The sequence below is a fragment of the Giraffa tippelskirchi genome, chromosome 13 (genome assembly GCF_054371585.1).
Source record: "Giraffa tippelskirchi isolate mGirTip1 chromosome 13, T2T-mGirTip1v1.2.pri, whole genome shotgun sequence".
Classification (NCBI taxonomy): domain Eukaryota; kingdom Metazoa; phylum Chordata; class Mammalia; order Artiodactyla; family Giraffidae; genus Giraffa; species Giraffa tippelskirchi.
Window position 1 is genome coordinate 24,655,687 of NC_137287.1, and position 18,727 is coordinate 24,674,413.

Below are 18,727 nucleotides of genomic sequence, written 5' to 3' on the forward strand. Positions count from 1 at the left end.
TGAGGCCACCTTTCTGGAGATTTTCGTTCGTAAAGTGGTTTGTGTGTGGGAGGGTAGTTTCTCCCTGTGGAACTGGCGCCTTGATTTTCTCTTCAGTGACTCCACTCCCGTGATTTCTTGGCTGACTCTGTATTCATTTGACAGGAAATGAAGATTTGATAGTCAAGCTCCTTACCTTTGGCAAGGAGAGAAGCAAAGCGGGACTTGTATCTTCAGTCTCCGAATATAAGTTCTTTGCACACCAAGAACAAGCAGACTCCCTAAGTGTTTCCTGCCTGTCTTTGGTAATTTAATCATTATTTGTTAGGAGGTTTGTTTTCTATTTGAAAATCAATGAATGTAATTTGTCATCTTAGAATAAAGGAGAAAAATTATATGGTAAACCCAACATATGCAGGAAAAGGATTGATAAAATTCAAAATAGATTGGAGGTTTCTTTTTTCTTTTTTTCCCCCTCCCATGTCACATGGGTTGCAGGGTCTTAGTTCCCTGACCAGGGATTGAACCCAGGCCATAGCAGTTAAAAGGGCCAAATCCTAACCACTGGGACTACCAAGGAATTCCTGGGAGCTTTCTTAATCTGGCAAAAAAAAAAATCTGTAAAAATTCTGCAGCACACATACATCATACTTAATGGTGAAATATTGAAAGCTGTTCTCTTAAGACTGAGAATGAGGAACAGTTTGCTAATTATCACAGATTCTATTCATCATCATCCAAGAAGTCCTAGGCAATGTACAATGATGGGGAAAAAATAAAAAAGGCACAATGACCAGAAAGGAAAAAATAACTTGTCTTTTTTTTTTTCAGATGACATGATTTATTTGTAGAAAACAAAAAAGACAAATTATTAGAACTGATGTGAATTTAGCAATGTTGCTGATTGTAAGAGCTGTACATAAAACTGATTGTATTTCTATATACCAGCGTGTGTCCTTGGTCACTAAGTTGTGTTGGACTCTTTGTGACCCCATGGATTGTAGCCCATCAGGCTCTTCTGTCCATGGGATTCTCCAGGCAGGAAAATACTGGAGTGGGTTTCCATTTCCTCCTCCAGAGGATCTTCCCAACCCAGGGATAGAACATGCATCTCCTACATCAGCAGGTGGATTCTTTACTACGGACCCACCAGGGCTTCCCTATATACGAGCAACAAACATTTAAAAAATAAGTTACGCAATAGTATCATTATACCTAGGAATACATCTAAAGAACTGTGTGAAATAATTCTGCACAGAAAACTATAAAATGTTGAGAGAAATTAACCTCTATTTATACCATGTTCATGGCTCAAAGCCTCAATATTGTAAAGATGTCGCTTGTTCTCAAACTGACCTATATATTCTATGTAATCTCAGAATCTCAGCACATTTTGCACACATATGTATGTGTGTTTGTGTGAAAATGAATATGCTGATTTTAATATTTATATAGAAATGCAGAGAACCAAGGATGCCTGAGGAAGAAGAAAGCTTTAAGACTTAGAGCACCATGTATCAAGTATTATTATAAGTCTGCAGTGATGAGACAGCCTGGTATGGTGCAAGGATAGACAAACAGACCAACTGAACAGAAGAGAGAATTCAGAAACAGGTCCATGAATATATTTGTTGTTGTTTAGTCACTAATTCTTGTCTGACTCTCTTGCGACCCCATTACTATAGCCCACCAGGCCCCTCTGTCCGTGGATTTCCCAGGCAAGAATACTAGAGTGGGTTGCCATTTCTTTCTCCAGGGGATCTTCCCAACCCAGGGATCGAACCCATGTCATCTGTTTGACAGGTGGATTGTTTATCACTGAGCCACTTGGGAAGCCTTCATAAGTATATAGTCAATTACAAAAGCACTACTGCAGTTCACTAGGGAAAAGATCACCTTTTCAATAAATGGTACTGAGTTAATTAGATATTCCTATGAGAAAATGTAAATATTGACCCCCACACACACCATTTCAAATTATTAATTTATAATTGATTGTAGGTTTACATGTGAAAGTTTAAATCACTAGGAAATAGAGCCTTGACGCCAACAGTGGAGAATATAAAAGGATTCTTCCTTCCCCCACCAAGATCCTCCAATTTCAGTTCAGTCCTCCGTGGCTGACTGAAGCTGCAGTGGGTGCTGGGTCAATACTCCTGGTCAGTGATGTCTGAATTTCTTTTTTCCAGGGAAATTTGGCACCGGGATTCAGTCCTACTTCTCCTTCTTACGATTTCTGGTGTTGCTGAATTTGGTGATATTTCTGATCATCTTTATGGTGGTTTTGCTTCCAGTCTTGCTCACCAGATACAAGATCACCAACAGCAGCTTTATTCTCATTCCATCTAAAGACGTGGGTGAGTGTAAGGCCTGGCTTGCCATGAAGAGTGTTCTTTTCATTGTGTACCCAGTTACAGTGCTTCTTTCTCTAGCGGTCTTTATAATCTAAGTCTTGGGTGACTGTATTAGGATAGGCTAGGCTGTTTGCAGAAACAAATGACCCCATAGCACAGTGCCTAATAACCACAAAGTTTCTTTCTTATTCACACTATATGTCCATCACTGTCTGGTGGTGCCTTTGTTCCGTGTTGTCTTCTCTCTGGAGCCCAAGCTGAGGGAGCAGCCTCTCTTTGGACCACTGCCAGTCACGCGTCCAGAGAAAACACAGTCGTGGCAAACATGTGCTGGCTCCTGAAGCTTCTGCCTGGAGATGACACACATCCTTTTTACTGCATCTTATTAGCCAGTGCAAGTCACTCGCCACTCCTGGGTTCGGCAAGGCATTTGGGAGAAGCAGTGAAGGGTAGAAAGTGGAATATTTAGTAAACACAATACAATCTACTCCAGTGACTTTATTTCAGGCTTTTATTTCAAGGCTTTTATCTCCCATAATGGTGATGCTCAGGATGCCATTCATTAGACATTAGTAATTTGCCAGACTCTCTGGCAGTAATGGGCCTGTGTTTTCTTACTGAATGCTCAACATTTTTTGCTTCTAGCACGACTCCTTCCACAGAAGAACTCCCTCTATAGTCACTTCTGTGACCCTCAGCATTCCTTTTCATCACATTTGTTTTTGTTTTAATTCTATTGCACTTAAAATCAAATGAGAATAATGTGGAAATCCTGACGTTTTGAGTGCCTACTGTATGCCTGATGCTGAATTCTCATTTCCTAATATGTCCATTTCACAGATAAATATCACCTGCTGCTGTGCGAAAACCCTGGGTTCAGTTTCAAGGCCCACCTCCGCTAGTTGGTTAGACTGTCTGAGCCTCATTTTCCTTATTTGTAGAAAGTGATGATATAAATAGTGAGACAGTTGTTTCATTATTCAGATACTACTACACTATTTAATTCTTGGTCATTAAAAAATGTTTACTGTTTAAATTATAATTAAAAACAATAGTATAAAGTGTATTATTTAATATGGAAAAATTTTAAAGTATAAGTAATGATTATTTAAGCAATACTCAATTTGTAAATGAGTATTAAATAAGATAATACAGTCCTATGTCCATGGAAAGTGCTCAATAAATGGCATTTTTTTATTTTTTAGTATTATTTCTTTCTAGAAGAACTGAATACCATTCTGTCTCACTGGGCACCACTGCCTGTTCAGTGGTCCCTTTAGCTGTGAGCAGGGCCTTGGGCAGAGGGAGGCCACCCTTTTGGAGGAAATGGAGCTAGACTCTGAGCGTGGACACCACGAGTCTCTGCTTTCTCATTATTTCCTTTGACTACATCCTCCTCCCACGCATGCTTTTTTTTTTTTTTTTTAACTTACCTATTAGACTTTGTCCCTTCAGGAAAGGATCAGAAGTCCTTCTCTTCCTTTCCTTACCTTCTTTCCCTTTTTCATTCTTCCAGTAAGTGTTTATTGAGTACTTGCTGTGTGCCAGCCCCTGAGTCAGGTCCTGGGTCTATGACAGGGGCCACCACACCTGAGTCCATGGTAGTGCCCTCTAACAAAGGATGGGAGTTCAGGAGGGATCACATGAAGAGGTATACAAAGGGTGAATTTGCCTGTGGGGAGGGGAAAGGATAAGGTGCTGAGAGGTCGGACGTCGGGACACTGGAGGGGTCCCCTGAGCCCTCTGTGAAGACAGGTGAGCCCAGCAGGACAGGGAGAAGGCAGCCATCGGAGAACCTGGGGAAGCATCTTCATGCACATGAACAGCATCTGCAAAGGTTCAGAGATGAGAATAACTCAGTGTATTGGAGACATGAGAAGCCTAGCGTGGCTGGTGGGCACACTTCCTGGGAAGGGCCAGATAGTCAATATTTTAGGCTTGGTAGGCCATACGGCGGAGAAGGCAATGGCACCCCACTCCAGTACTCTTGCCTGGAAAATCCCATGGACAGAGGAGCCTGGTAGGCTACAGTCCATGGGGTCGCTAAGAGTCGGACACGACTGAGCGAATTCACTTTCACTTTTCCCTTTCATGCACTGGAGAAGGAAATGGCAACCCACTCCAGTGTTCTTGCCTGGAGAATCCCAGGGACGGCGGAGCCTGGTGGGCTGCCGTCTATGGGGTCGCACAGAGTCGGACACGACTGAAGCGACTTAGCAGCAGCAGCAGCAGGCCATACGGTCTCTGTTGCAACTATTCAGTGCTGCCATGATGGCACAAAAGTGACACAGATGTCCTGAATGAGCTTGGCTGTGTTCTGATAACACGGTACTGACAAAAAGAGGCAGCTGGCCAGATTTGGCCCTAGGGCCATAGTTTGCTGATGTCTAGGCTTGAGGACAGGCTGATGAGCAGAGAAGCAGCCATCTCATTCCATCTTCCTGACTCTGCTCCCAAACAGAGTGACTGTCTCCCTCCTCTTTACCTCTAATACTGTGTTCATAAACCATTTGAGCACCTTACACATACCTGACTCCTACTTGTCTTTTCTACCACTAGATGGTAAGCTTTTCAAAGGCAGTAACTACTACTTACTCATCATTTTATCTCCAACATCTACCTGATGCATAGTAACTAAGAAATGTTTGTTGAATGAATAAGCAAGCACTCACATTAGAATTATAAAATAGAAAAGCTGGGATTGGCCTTGGAGAAACTGGTTCAACTCTCTTATTTTAACAAAGGGGAAAAACTAAGGCCCAGAGAAGGGGTAGTAGATTGGATTATTTTCCCCAGTTTGTCATTCCCCTGTAACTGTGACTTGCAGAGCCTCCCACTGTGGACCGAGAATACTTTCTGACCCCATTGATAATGCAGTTGGCTATGTGACTTGTTTTGTCCAGTGGAATTTTAGCTTGAAATGGCTTTGTGTGGTTGGCCTGCCTTATAAGAGTCATGAGGAGAGCACCCCCCAGATAGCCATTGCATCTCCAGTCTGTGCCCTGAATGAAGTCATACAGAGAAGACCTCCACCTAACTGGGAGCCTGGTATCCATCCTGGCTTATCCTGAATGAGCTTCATGTTCTCAAACTGCAGACCATGAAGGAGAAAATAAATATTTGGAGGTTAAGTCATTGAGACTTGGGCTATTTATTACACAGCAATAGCTGACTGATACAAAGGAAGTGAATTAGTTGTTCAAGCATAACGTAGTATCACTAAAATTGGTGTTCAGAAATTTTTTCAATCAATTTTACATAGGTAAATATGTGTTTTTTTAGAGTGAAACTGCTTGTTAATTTACACACGTATAGATTTTTTAACATTGGATATGCTTAAAATGCAATAATTATTATATCAGCCACATCTTCTAAAGCACATGCAAACATGAACTCTAAAACATAAAATATCAATACCGTCAGAAAACTTGTACTGTAGTAGACCCTTATACAAAATGTATAGAAAAACTTATATCCCTAGATACTTAGAATAGTGCAAAGGGAAAATGGTACTGTACTTGGTGCACTTGGGTTTGGGTTGCAAATAGATTCATAAACACATCCATACCTAACTGTATATGACTACATATACGTGCATATATATACAAATTATGATGAAGTTCTAGAGACTGAAGCTGTTTCACTGATGTTCTTGTTTTTGTTTTTTACAGATATTCAATGCACAGTGTATCCAATAAGTAGTTCTGGACTCATTTACTTTTACACTTATGTGATAGACTTGCTTTCTGGCACTGTAAGTATTTAACATAATTCTGGATTTGGATCCTCAATACTGAAATAGGTTCCTGAATGTCTGCAGTGAGAGTCAAACATGAGTGTTGACACAAGTACTAGTAAAAAAAACCAGTATTTGCAGTGACCTTATGGGAAAGGATAATATTCATCCACCCCTGCTTAGACATACAGGAAATGTGCTTTGTCACTTTCCGCCCTTGGCTTTTGCCTAATGCCTGTCAACTTCTTATTGACCTGTGACAAAATCTGAGATACCCCATAGACAGAAGCTTCAGTGACTATAAACCCAGATAGAATGTATTCAACTTCTCTGACATTGAAAAACCATAACATGTTGTAGTCCTGGACCACCTGGATGAAAGCTATGACTCTTCTCCCCAGAAATTATACACACAAGCATGTGTGGTGCACATGTGGACACCACGCCTGTGCACACACATACACATTCCAGGAAATCTCTTAAAAGACGATTGTGTTGTGTGTGTAGTCGCTCAATTGTGTCCGACTCTTTGTGACCCCATGAACTGTAGCCCGCCAGGCTTGTCTGTCCATGGAGATTCTCCAGGCAAGAACACTGGAGTGGGTTGCCATGCCCTCCTCCCAATCCAGGGATTGAACCCAGGTCTCCTACAGTGCAGGCAGATTCTTTACCATTTGAACTACTAGGGAAGCCCTGAAAGACTATTAATCCCTTGTTAACTCTGATGCTCTGAAATGGAATTAATGTCATCCTTCCTATGATAGTTCCAAAGGTTTTCTTTTTTTTTTTATTCTTTACTCTAAAAAATGATTTTTTGTGTGTGCTTTCATTTTTTTTAATCCCGCTTTTTTTCAGCAAATAAGAGTGCCCATGAAAAGTGGCCGTCTCTGCCTTCTATACTAGGGTTTCTCAACCTTGGAACGATACTCCTGTACTACAGGCCTGTCCTGTGCCCTGTGGGCATTTGTAGCATCCTGCCTTCATCCACGCAGTGCCAGTAGCAGGCCCACAGTTATGACAACCAAACACGTCTCCAGACATTGCCAGATGTTTCCTGGGGGACAGAATTGCCCCAAGTTGAGAACCACTCCTTTACATGTTTTTAAAAATTGTTGTTTAGTCACCAAGTGGACAATATATAAATGTCTTGCCCTTTGCGACCCCATGGAAAACACGACTATATTAAAATATCTTTCTGAAGGTTACTGGTATTAAAATGCCATGTCATCGAACATTTCTAAATTAACAAATAGAAAGCTTTGAATTTGCCCACTGCGTTCAATTTTGAAAAAGTGGTTCTTACATTTCTGCTTTCATGTTCTCCTTAAAACAACTGAGAGGAATTGTCAGGTGGGTGTTAAAACGTCCACTATGCAAATTGGAAAACTGAAACTTGCAAACTATACAAGGAGAGAGGCAAGTCAGTGACTCACCTGAGGTAAATGCTGGTGAGAGCACATCTCAGAACTGCGGTTAGCCCCATTTTGTTTGGTCATATCCCACAAGAGAAATTTCTTCTTGTGGAGCTCCACCCACCATGATCATCTTCATTATAGAAAAGATTTTATGGGAGACTTAGATGTACTCGATCATAAATATTCAATAAATTACACATGATAAAAAATAGCCCTGCCCCAAAGAGTGAAGTTTCTATGGTGATGAGAATGCTCTGAATCTATGCTGTGAGATTCGACAGCCACGAACTCTTAAGCACTTGAGGTATGTGGCTAATGTGACCAAGAAATTGAATTTTAATTTAATTTTATTGTTGTTCATTTCCATTTCAATTTATTTGTGTTCACTAGGTGTTTTAAAAACCATTCTACACACATTACAGAATGGCCATCACGTCCATTCCCTGTAATGTCACTGTCCTCACCTGTGCAAGCAAGTAGCAGACTTACACATGGTTTTCATGTGTTTTTAAACACTTCTGTTCCTGTTTATGGAATGAGCAGAGCATCCACTCACGCTACAGGATTTTCTTATGTAGTAAAGCAAATGCTACTTGACCATATTTCTTACAAGTGTTTTTTAGCATTTCTATATGTGTAACAAAATGCCTGTCACGTCCATTCATGGAAATACCAGGATTCTTTTCTCCATGTGTGTTTGCAAGGCTGTAGCAGTCTTACACACTTCTCTCGACTGACTTTTAAAAACTTTTCTACACACATTACAGAACTGACAACCCATGCATTGACTAGAATAAAAGTATTCTGAACATATTGAGCACGAAGCACTTTGACAACCATCTTTTGTCCCATGTGTTTAAAATCTTCACTAGTGTATTACAGTATGCCTGTCACATTTAGTCACTAAAAAACACAGTTTTCAACATAGCAAATAAGTACCATTCTTACATCTTTTGCGTGTGTTTTTTTTTTAATTGAGATCTGATTGACATACAGGGTTAATATACATTAGAGGATGTACCTCTTGATACATTTATATATTATGATATGATGACTACAGTAGTTTTAGCTAATAACCTGTATCATGTCACATGTAAATTTAAATTTAAATAGGCCCAGGAGGGAGCTGGCCACAGAGATTCAGCAGTGGCTTGTCTTTGCTGAAAACAGTTGAGCCATGCTCATGATCACACCAGAGAAGTTATTTTCTGGGCTCAGTGGACCTTTGTCCTGTTATGCTATTTGATTGATGACAGTCCTGATACCAACCCAGGGCAATAAAGACAGGTTTTGTGTAGGCCTTTGTTTTTATGGCCTTTGTGCCCCAGAGTTAAAAAAAGAAAAGACGGAGTCTTGTGTTTCTACATCTTTTATTATCCTGTTAAAAATTTACTTAACTATTCAGTATAAGAATACATGGTTTTCATAAAAAATATAAGACTTAATGAGTGAAAAATAAAATTACTTCTTTCCAGAGACCACCAATCCTTTCACACCATGGTTCATTGCTTTCTTGACCTTTCTCATGCACTTATGTGGGCTTCTTAATATTTTACAATATGGATTTTTCATGATCTAGCCAGTCCCTGGTTGATGAACATTCAGATTGCTTCCATTTTCCCCTTTCTAAACAATACTGTAGTGAACATCTAGATGCTACTTATATTATTTCTGTTCTCTGTATATTTCCTTCCTCACTCTCCTAGAATGTTCTGTCCTTGCTATTTAAGGAGGAGTCTGAGGTGAATGCAGTTTTTCCCGCTAAAAGAGTCATGGACTTTTCTCTGCTGTATTTTCACACAGGTCTTGGGCCGGGAGGGGGGCGTGGGTTGTTTTGTTATATTTTTTCTGCTAATAGCTTTATTGAGGTACAATTCACATATCGTACAATTCACCCATTTAAAGTGTACAATTCAGTGGTTTTTAGTATATTCATAGGGTTATGCAGCCATTGCCACAATCAATTTCAGAATATTTTTATCACCTCAAAAAGAAACCTATACCTGTTATCACCTACCAGTTCCGCTAATCAGTGCTAAGCAACCGTTAATCTACTTTGTCTCTATGAAATGCTTATTCATGACATTTCTTATAAGTGTAATCATATAATACAAGATCTTTTGTCTCTAGCTTCTTAGCATATTTTTAAGGTTCATGCATGTTGGAGCATCTGTCAGGCTTTGTTCATTGTTGTGGCCAAGATTACATTGTGTGGAAATACTACATTTTGTTTATACAGTCACGATGGACATTTGGAGGGTTTTCACTTTTTGTCTATTATGAATAACGATGATAAAAATATTCACGTTCGAGATTTTGTGTGCACGTATCTTTTCACTTCTTTGAGGAGTGGAAATCACCGGGTCAGATGTTTAACTTTTTGAGGGACTGCCAAACTTTTCCACAGTGGCTATATGCTTTACATCCTCACTAGCACTGAATAAGTCTTGTGATGTGTCTGCTACATCCTTGCCAGCACTCGCTGTTACCCGGCCTTTTGATTATAGTCACCCTAGTTTGTGTGCAGTGGAATTTCTTTGTGGTTTGATTTGCATTTCTCTAATGAATAATGTTGATCATCTTTTCACGTGCTTATTGGTCTTTTGTGTATCTTCTTAGAATAAATGTCTATTTGGATTCTCTTTTTAGTTTTAATTGGATTATCTACGTTTTTATTGTTGAGTTATGAGTTTTTTTAAAATATTCTAAATGTGCTGTGCTCAGTCACTCCGTCATGGCCAACTCTTTGCGACCCCATGGACTGTAGCCCTCCAGGCTCCTCTGTCCATAGAATTTTCCAGGCAAGAATACTGGAGTGGGTTGCCATTTCCTTCTCCAAATGTTACAGATACAAATACTTTATCATGTGTATGATTTATAAATATTTTCTCCCCTTCCTTGGATTGTCTTCTTTCTTGGTGGTATCCTTAGAAGCACAAAAATTTTTATTTTTTATGAAGTCCAGTTTCTTTTTTCTGTTATTGCATGTGCTTTTGGTGTCGTATCTAATAATCCCTTGCCAAATCCCAAATCATGCGGATTTAGCTCTCTATCCTCTTCTAAGAGTTTTATAGCTTTAGCTTTCACATTTAGGCCTTTGGTTTGTTTTTGTTTTTTTTTTAAGTTAAATCTTATTTAACTTAAAACTTTATAAAAAGTTAACTTTTTAAGTTAAAATTTATATATGGGGTAAGGTAGGGGCTCAGCTTTATTTTATTTTTTGCATGGCTGTCCAGAGAGGAACCTGGCAGATTGCAAAGAGCTGGACACAACTGAGCGACCAAGCACGCATGCGCATCTAGTTGTCTCAGCACTATTTCTTTTTCCCCTTATCAAAAATCAGTTGACCATGGATGTATGGGTTTCAATTCTATTCCATTTACCTATACATCTGTTCTTACCCTAGTATCACACTGTTTTGATTAGTGCTGTTTTGTTGTTAAGTTTTGAAATTGGGATATGTTAGTCTTACGACTCTGTTTCTCTTATTCAAGATTATTTTGGTTATTCTGAGACCCTTGCAATTCTATATGAATTTTAGGATTATTTTAGCAGTTTCTCATAGAAGCCAGCTAGGATTCTGATAGGGATGTGTTGATTCTGTAGACAGTTTGGGGAGTGTTGCCATAGATCTCATGATCCATAAACAGGGGATGTTTTCCCATTTACTTAGTTCTTGTTTAATTTTTAAAACAATATTTTATGGTTTTAAGAATATAAGATTTATACTTGACTTGTTAAATCTGTTCCTAAGTATTTTATTATTTTTGCTGTTATTGCATATGGGATTGTTTCCTTAATTTCATTTTTGGATTGTATCCCTATGTATTTTTAATAGTGAAAGTCACTCAGTCATGTCTGACTCTTTGTGACCCCATGGACCATATAGTCGTTGGAATTCTCCAGGCCAGAATACTGGAGTGGATAGCCTTTCTCTTCTCCAGGGGATCTTCCCAACCCAGGGATCGAACCCAGGTCTCCCGCATTGCAGGCAGATTCTTTACCAGCTGAGCCACAAGTATAATTCAGCAAAAATCAGACTTTCTTATAATTCAGTTAAACTATAATCATATATACTCATTCCACTGGGTTCTATTTTGTGAAACTCAAGTTTTATTAAAACTAAATGTGAGAAAACAATGTTATTAAAATTTTCTTATTAGAATATTTATTTTCAGCATGAATCAATTTTAAAATATAAAGTGGAAATTCACATTTTAAGTGGCCATTTTAATTGAATTTTGATGAAATGGTTTTACCTTAGTAATAGCTTTGAAGTATCTCTGAACTATAAATAGCAAACAATTCTTGACACCTTGAACACAGCACACTTTATATCAATACCCACAAATAAAACCTATTGCATCTCTTGAAAATAAAAACTTGAATCCCACAAGGCTGGCAGTGGAAATCCATCTCATGGTGAAGTTTGGCTTAACCACATACCCTAAATCCACAGTCCACCTTTGGCTGGCCATACACACACACACACACACACACACACACACACACACACACACACACACACACACACACACACACACACACAATATTCATACATATCCAATCCCACAGGCTCTTACAATGTAACTGACCCTCCTCCTAGAATTTTTAATGCTCAGACTTTATTTGTGCTTTATTTCCCAAACCCTAACTGAGTATCTATATACCTCTGGAATTTTTTTTTAATTGGTCTAAATTTTTTAATTAATTTTTAAAAATTGAAGTATTAGTTGATTTACAATGTTGTTAATTACTGCTGTGCAACAAAGTGATTCAGTTATATGTATATTTGTATATATGTGTATATGTGTGCATATATATCTTTTTTTATTGCATTGTGTGGCATGTGAGATCTTAGTTCCCTGACCAGGGATTGAACCCACGCCTCCTGTGTTGAAAGTGCAGAATCTTAAGAACTGGACCACCAGGGAAGTCCAGTACATTATTTTTTTTTATAATATACTCCTACTGTACAGCACAGAGCTTGTTTATCCATTCTTTATATAAAAGCTTACATATGCTAGCCCCAACGTCCTCCCCTTTGACTACCAGTTTGTTCTCTATATTCATGATTCTGTTTTTATTTGTGTCATATTTTAGACTCCCACATATAAGTGATATCATATGGTATTTGACTTTCTGACTTCACTTAGTTTGATAATCTCTAGTTGTAACCATGTTGCTGCAGATCTGGAATTTTTCCACTCTCTGGAAATTCAGGGATGAACAATGACACTGGAATGTGAGTTCCTTGAGGTGGAGACTGGTTTCCTGCAGTCAGTTCACCAATCTGACCTCATGCCCTTGGCTTTATTTCAGGGTTTCCTGGAGGATACCTACCTCTTTTATGGACATTACACCATTGATGGGGTGAAATTTCAGAATTTCATCTATGATCTGCCTCTGGCTTATTTGTTAAGCACAATTGCCTACCTGGCTCTGAGCCTTGTTTGGATAGTGAAAAGGTACAGTTTATCTTGTCATTGTGTTCTCTTTGAATTACTCTTGATGGTTGGAGTCTCTTGGAGGTCTGTGGACTCTGGGAGCCATTGCCCAAAGGATGAGAAGAATCCACGGGTGGGCTTTATGGAAAAAAGATTTGTGAATGTGCTGGAGGCTGTGGAGACCTGGAGGAAATGGAGGCAGCATTTGGGAGCTGGAGTAGCAGCCTGGAGTTTTCAGTCAGTCACTATTGAACACATTCCCCCAGCATTATCTGTGATCTGGTGTTTATGCTAACAGGTCTCTATTGGGTTGCAAGAGGCAGAATCCCAATTCTGACTAACTGGGATAAAGGGGAATTAAGTGGCTGAGAGAACCAAGGAAAAGAGGAAACTCCAGATTACAGGAAGGACAGGGATGTAAGAATGGATTCAAAACAACCCAAAGCACGGGCTCCTGCATCTCTGATTCTGCTGGTGGCAGCTTCCTTGTGTGGAGTCCCAGGGTCACAAGCTCAGAAATACTTTGAAGGGACTCGTTGGCTCTGCTTCATTCAGCCACCCAATCCTGACCCTACAGTTGTGGCCAGTGGGTTAGGGTCATATGAGAATGTGGCATTTCCCATGGTGGACAGACATTTTAGTGGGAAATGTCAATTTCAAGAAAAATGCAGAATATTAATTACTTTAAGTTACTTTAACAAACAACTGTCCCCGAAAGTACAGTGGCCCGACACGATGAAAGTTGTTTGTGAGGTTCCTTACATGAAGCTCTTAGTGGGCACAGGTTAGTGTAGAAGACTCCTCCTCAGTCCTGCCAGAGCTCAGGCTGACCGAAGCTTAGCCATCATCTGCATGTGTGGCTTTGCTGTTCCTCTTGAGGGCTGGAAGGGAAAATGACCTTGGAGGAGAATCACATGGAAGGTGTTTCTGGGCTCAGTCTGAGAGTGATGGACTTCACTCACATTCCATCAATATAGCTGAGTCACATGACCCCAGCTCACTGCAGGGGAGGCTGGCAGCCACTTCCCAGCACTTGTGTTACACTATGGAAGGAGAACCACACATTCCTGATGGACGGCTTATTGTCTCCAACCCAAGTAGGAAGCTTGGATGAACACCTCTCTTACCCTTTTCATTGTCCCTATAAGAGCCAGGCAGTGTCTGAGTTTGTCCTCCATGGAGACCAGGGTTCACCACCACAGGAAAATCCCAGAGCCCAGCTAGGCACTCGTATCCTGAGTCAGAATCTATGAGATGAAAATGAACTGATGTGTGTCTGTCCCCCACCAGAGAGCATACTGACGAGAAGGAGCAGTCATTCTGCTCATCTTGAGGGCAGAAAGATGCTTGGTAAAGAAATATTGGTTGATTGGGGCTCTGGCTTTGCTGTTTGTGCTCAAGGCAGGGGCAGATCCAAGTTTTATGGACCTTCTGTGTAGACAGTATGGAGGGGACCTCTGTAAGACATAGAGCATGGAAATACCTTTTGCATATTATAAAAAATAAAAACAAGACCTCATGAACACATTGCTAGAGGCGCTTCCAGGGCCTTGGAAAGGGCCCTGAAGAAGAAGCTTTATCAGCTGAACAGTGAATGCACCCGCGGGTCTTGCTTGAGCTCTTTCATCTAATAGCCTTGATTGTTTCATGGTAAAGCCTGCAGGGAGGGTGGCTGTGATGTAATGGGGAGCGGCCTCCCCGGGGAGAAGTGCTACAGGGTAGCAAAGAGGGTGGACTTGGGGTCCAGAGACCAAGGTTCAAATGTCACTCCACCTCTTTTTACCTCATTTTCTTTGTCTGTGAAATGCACACATCTAGAAGGATTGCTGGGAGGATTAACTGAACCAAGGTAGGTAAAGGACTTAGCACTGGGCCTGGCGCCCTGTAGACATTTATTAAATTAAAATCATTATCACCATCATCATCACCATTGAACTAGACCCCGTTCTGCCTCTAGCTCTCTGGACCTAGGAAATAATTTTTTCCTTCTCTAGATCTTAGTTTTCTCATCTGTAAAATGTAGGTTTGGTCTAAATCAGACCATTCAACTGGAGTGGGACCTCAGCATCACCATGGAGCTTTATAAATAGCATATTTCTAGATGCACTCCCCCCCCCATGAGAGTCTACATTTTGGAAAAGCAGCCCAGCTGGTTCTGACATAAATGCCTTGCTATGAACCTTTGGCAAAATGACTGATGACTATAATTCCTTCCACTTCTATTTGTGTTCACAACTCAGTAGCAAATCCTAAAAATACCCTGGTTTGTCTACAGAGTGTGTGGCATTTGATGTTTTTATTGCTATGTCAAGTGCCAGAGTATGTTTTCCAGAAAAGCATTTGAATGAGTATTGATTATGAACTTGTGCAACAGAGTTGTGTCTGACTTAAGCAGGTGCTCACTAAATATTTGGTTATTTTACTGTTTAAGTCATTTATTCATGCATTTATTCATCAGATGGATAGTGGCTATATTTATATCCAGGCACTCTGGATATAAAGTTAGCAAGACAGCCAGGGTACTTGTCATCAAGGAATTTAAAATTTAGTCAGGATAAGGACTTACAAACAGTGAACACATTAAGTAACATGATTGTAGGTTAGGTAATTGCCGTCAAGGAAAGTAAAGAGACTGACTTAAAGTAGGAAACCACAACTTTAGATGGGATAGTGGGGGAATCTATAGAAGGAAGGGATATTTGAGCGAAACCTCAGGGGATAAGAAGAAGGCAGCCATGGGAAGAGGGGAGGACAGAAAGAACTGCAAGTGCAAAAGCCCTGAGGCTGCAGGAGAAGTTTGGGTGTTTATGGAAAGGAAAAAAAGCTATTGTCATTATAACAAAGTGGCTCTATAGGAGGAAAGATGGTGCCATGCAGGATCATGTGGGACTCTAGGGTGTGTTGAGTTCAGATTATATTCCAGCTGTGGGAAAAGGTCGCTGAATGGATAAAGGGACCGATTTTCAACAATGAGATGCCTGGTTGTCTGCCACATATTTAGAATGGTCCATAGCTGGGCCATGCATGTCAAAATCAGTGGAAGGTGCAGTCAAGTGTATATCCTTTTAATTTTAGACGAAGCCAATCCATAGGCCTGTGTTTTGTTGTTCTTATAAAATGGATAATCGTGTTTTGGGGTCAGGTCGGTGGAAGGGTTCAAAATCAACCTGATCCGGAGTGAGGAGCACTTCCAGAGTTACTGCAACAAGATCTTTGCAGGCTGGGACTTCTGCATCACCAACCGCAGCATGGCGGACCTGAAGCACAGCAGCCTGCGTTATGAGCTCCGGGTGAGTGCTGCTCAGTTTTTTCTTGGTGGGAGCTGGGGTTGCAGCCTGCAGAGGAGCTAGTTGGGGCTGGGCTGTCCTGCTTAGGTACCTTCCCCTGTGTAGTTTTCAAGAGCTCTTTGAAGAACCACTTCCTGAGGTTGATCACTTTAGCTCCAAACATAAAGCTGGTGAACTGAAGCTGGGGAAACAGATGGTATCTTCCCTTCTCACCTACCACCTTGAATTTTTTTAATTTAGGAAACTTATTTTAATCCTAGTTGAAGAAAACTGATTCTTTTTTTAAAAATGTTGTTGGAGTATAGTTGATTTACAAAGTTGTGTTAGTTTCAGATGTACAGCAATGTGAGTCAGTTATTACATATACATATGTTCATTCTCTTTTAGATTCCTTTCTAATATAGATTATCACAGAGTACTGAGTAGACTTCTGTGTGTTATACAGTAGGTCCTTGTTGGTTTGTACTGTTATTTTTCTGCTTGATGAGAATCTGTCATAAACCAGGAGAAATAGAACATAAAACAGGACAAATAGAACTAAGAATGCTATGATGATAAGGTGGATGTGGAGAATATGAAAATGCAGAATTTCCAAATTAATCAGGATAAAAGGAGTAACAAATATCATCTTTATCAAACCTGCCCAAAAAGGAGGAGAGACAGGTGATATCAAAAGATTAACAACATGAGATGGAAGGAATTAAATCAGGTGTATTATTTGTTTAAAGAAATAATGCCTGCTGTCCTGTTCAGTCGCTCAGTTGTGTCCGACTCTTTGTGACCCCATGACCTGTAGCCCACCAGGCTTCTCTGTCCATGGGGATGTTCCAGGCAAGAATACTGGAGTGGGTTGCCATGCCCTCCTCTAGGGGATCCTCCTGACCCAGGAATTGAACCGAGGTCTCCTGCATTGCAGGTGAATTCTTTACCAGCTGAGCTACCAGGGAAGCCCCACAATGCCTCCTAAATAATTGCTATATTAGGTAATGTCCTGAATGGGTTATAGTTCAGTTTTCACATATATTGCAAAGTTTAATTGCAATCTTAAATAGGAGGTTCTGCCTTTACTTAGGCTTTTAGTAGACTTGGAAACTGGTTGGGCTTGGTCTGAGAGGGTATCCTGGGGGAGATGAGTATTTAAGGAAACGGTAAAGATCGAGAGGGAGGGTATGAGATGAGTCACAGTTTCCACCCCTAAATATCCCTTCATCCCAGTGCTCACAAATGAGTTTTCTTTGGTTCTCAGGCAGATCTGGAGGAGGAAAGAATACGGCAAAAAATAGCAGAAAGGACCTCGGAAGAAACGATACGAATTTACTCTTTGAGACTATTTTTGAATTGTATTGTGCTGGCCGTTTTAGCAGCATGCTTTTATGCAATCTACAAAGCGACTATATTCTCTCAAGAACACATGAAAAAAGTAAGCGCTCCATGAAAGTCAATTTAACTTTTACTCCGGTTGGACATTATGTATGCTAAGTGTATTGCAAACCTGCAAGGGAGATACTAGCATCATTCTGTTTTACATATGGGAATATACATTTGGCTGATATGACAAAAAAAGTAAAATCAGACTGACCAATTTTTTATTTTCAGTAGGGAAAAAAGCATCCAAAATAGAGTGTTTGGGGTACCTACTCCTCCTGTAATTTACAGTATTCAAGTCTAGGCTGGACTGCCTGGATTTAAGCCCCAACTGTACTACTGTAGTAAGTAGGTAAAGGGGCCTCAGTTTACCTAAAATAACAGTGGTTTTAAAAATCCTAGTTGGCCTAATGGCTCTGCTTCATGAAATCAGCCATCAGGGGCCCAGGTTCCTTCCATCTTGTAGCTCTGCCGTCCTTAGGATGTGGCCTTCTCCCGTATGGCACAGGGTAGCCCACCATGTTCACATTCCAGCCAGTGGGGAGGAAGTGAAGGAGATGGGGGGCCACACATGGAGGTTGCACTTAAAACTTCTACTTATATCCCTTTGGCCAAAATTTAGTCAGATAGATAGCCATTTACCTAGGGAGATAGATTCCATCAATGGGTAATTTACAGCATTTTCAAGGCTGTAGTACTAATTGACCTGGAATAGCCATTCTCTCCTTTCATAATAATAGAATTTTGGTGACATATATGGTTATCTGGGATAAAAATAAAATTACAGCCTTGAAAATGCTGTAAATTACCTCTTGATCCAGAATTTATTTCCCCTTAATAAACCCAGTAGAGCTTGTTTTTCTTTCAGTATGGTACTAGATCATGGTTCCTCTGTTTGAACACCCAAGGAAGAAGATTGCTTAGTTTTAGGTGCCATGTTGAATGAAAAAATGTTTTGTTTCATTTGCTAAATGTGTTTGGGTGTTTTTCTCCATACAGTTTAATGAGATATGATTAACATTCAACACTGTGTAAGTTTAAGATGTTGAGCATAATGACTTGACATATGTATAGTTGTGTTCTCTTAAGGTCAGTTCATTTGTGATGCAATTTATTATACTCCTGACCGGTTTTATCTTCATAG

The 18,727-nt window shown here is 40.2% G+C and overlaps 1 protein-coding gene across 8 annotated transcripts in view; it reads left to right on the forward strand.

Moving 5' to 3' along the window:
- The window catches only part of TMC7 (transmembrane channel like 7), a 55,738-nt gene that overhangs the window by 20,611 nt on the left and 16,400 nt on the right, over nt 1-18,727 (forward strand). For 4 of the 8 annotated variants that reach the window (XM_081560820.1, XM_081560822.1, XM_081560819.1 and 1 more), the window contains 5 exons: nt 2,169-2,336; nt 6,005-6,087; nt 12,807-12,952; nt 16,074-16,221; nt 17,465-17,638. In XM_081560820.1, coding sequence (XP_081416946.1) covers nt 2,169-2,336; nt 6,005-6,087; nt 12,807-12,952; nt 16,074-16,221; nt 17,465-17,638 — 719 coding nt within the window. Of the gene's footprint in view, nt 1-144; nt 285-1,434; nt 1,594-2,168; nt 2,337-6,004; nt 6,088-12,806; nt 12,953-16,073; nt 16,222-17,464; nt 17,639-18,727 lie in introns of all 8 variants that reach the window. The other 4 variants (XM_081560827.1, XM_081560826.1, XM_081560824.1 and 1 more) reach the window with 2 other exon arrangements.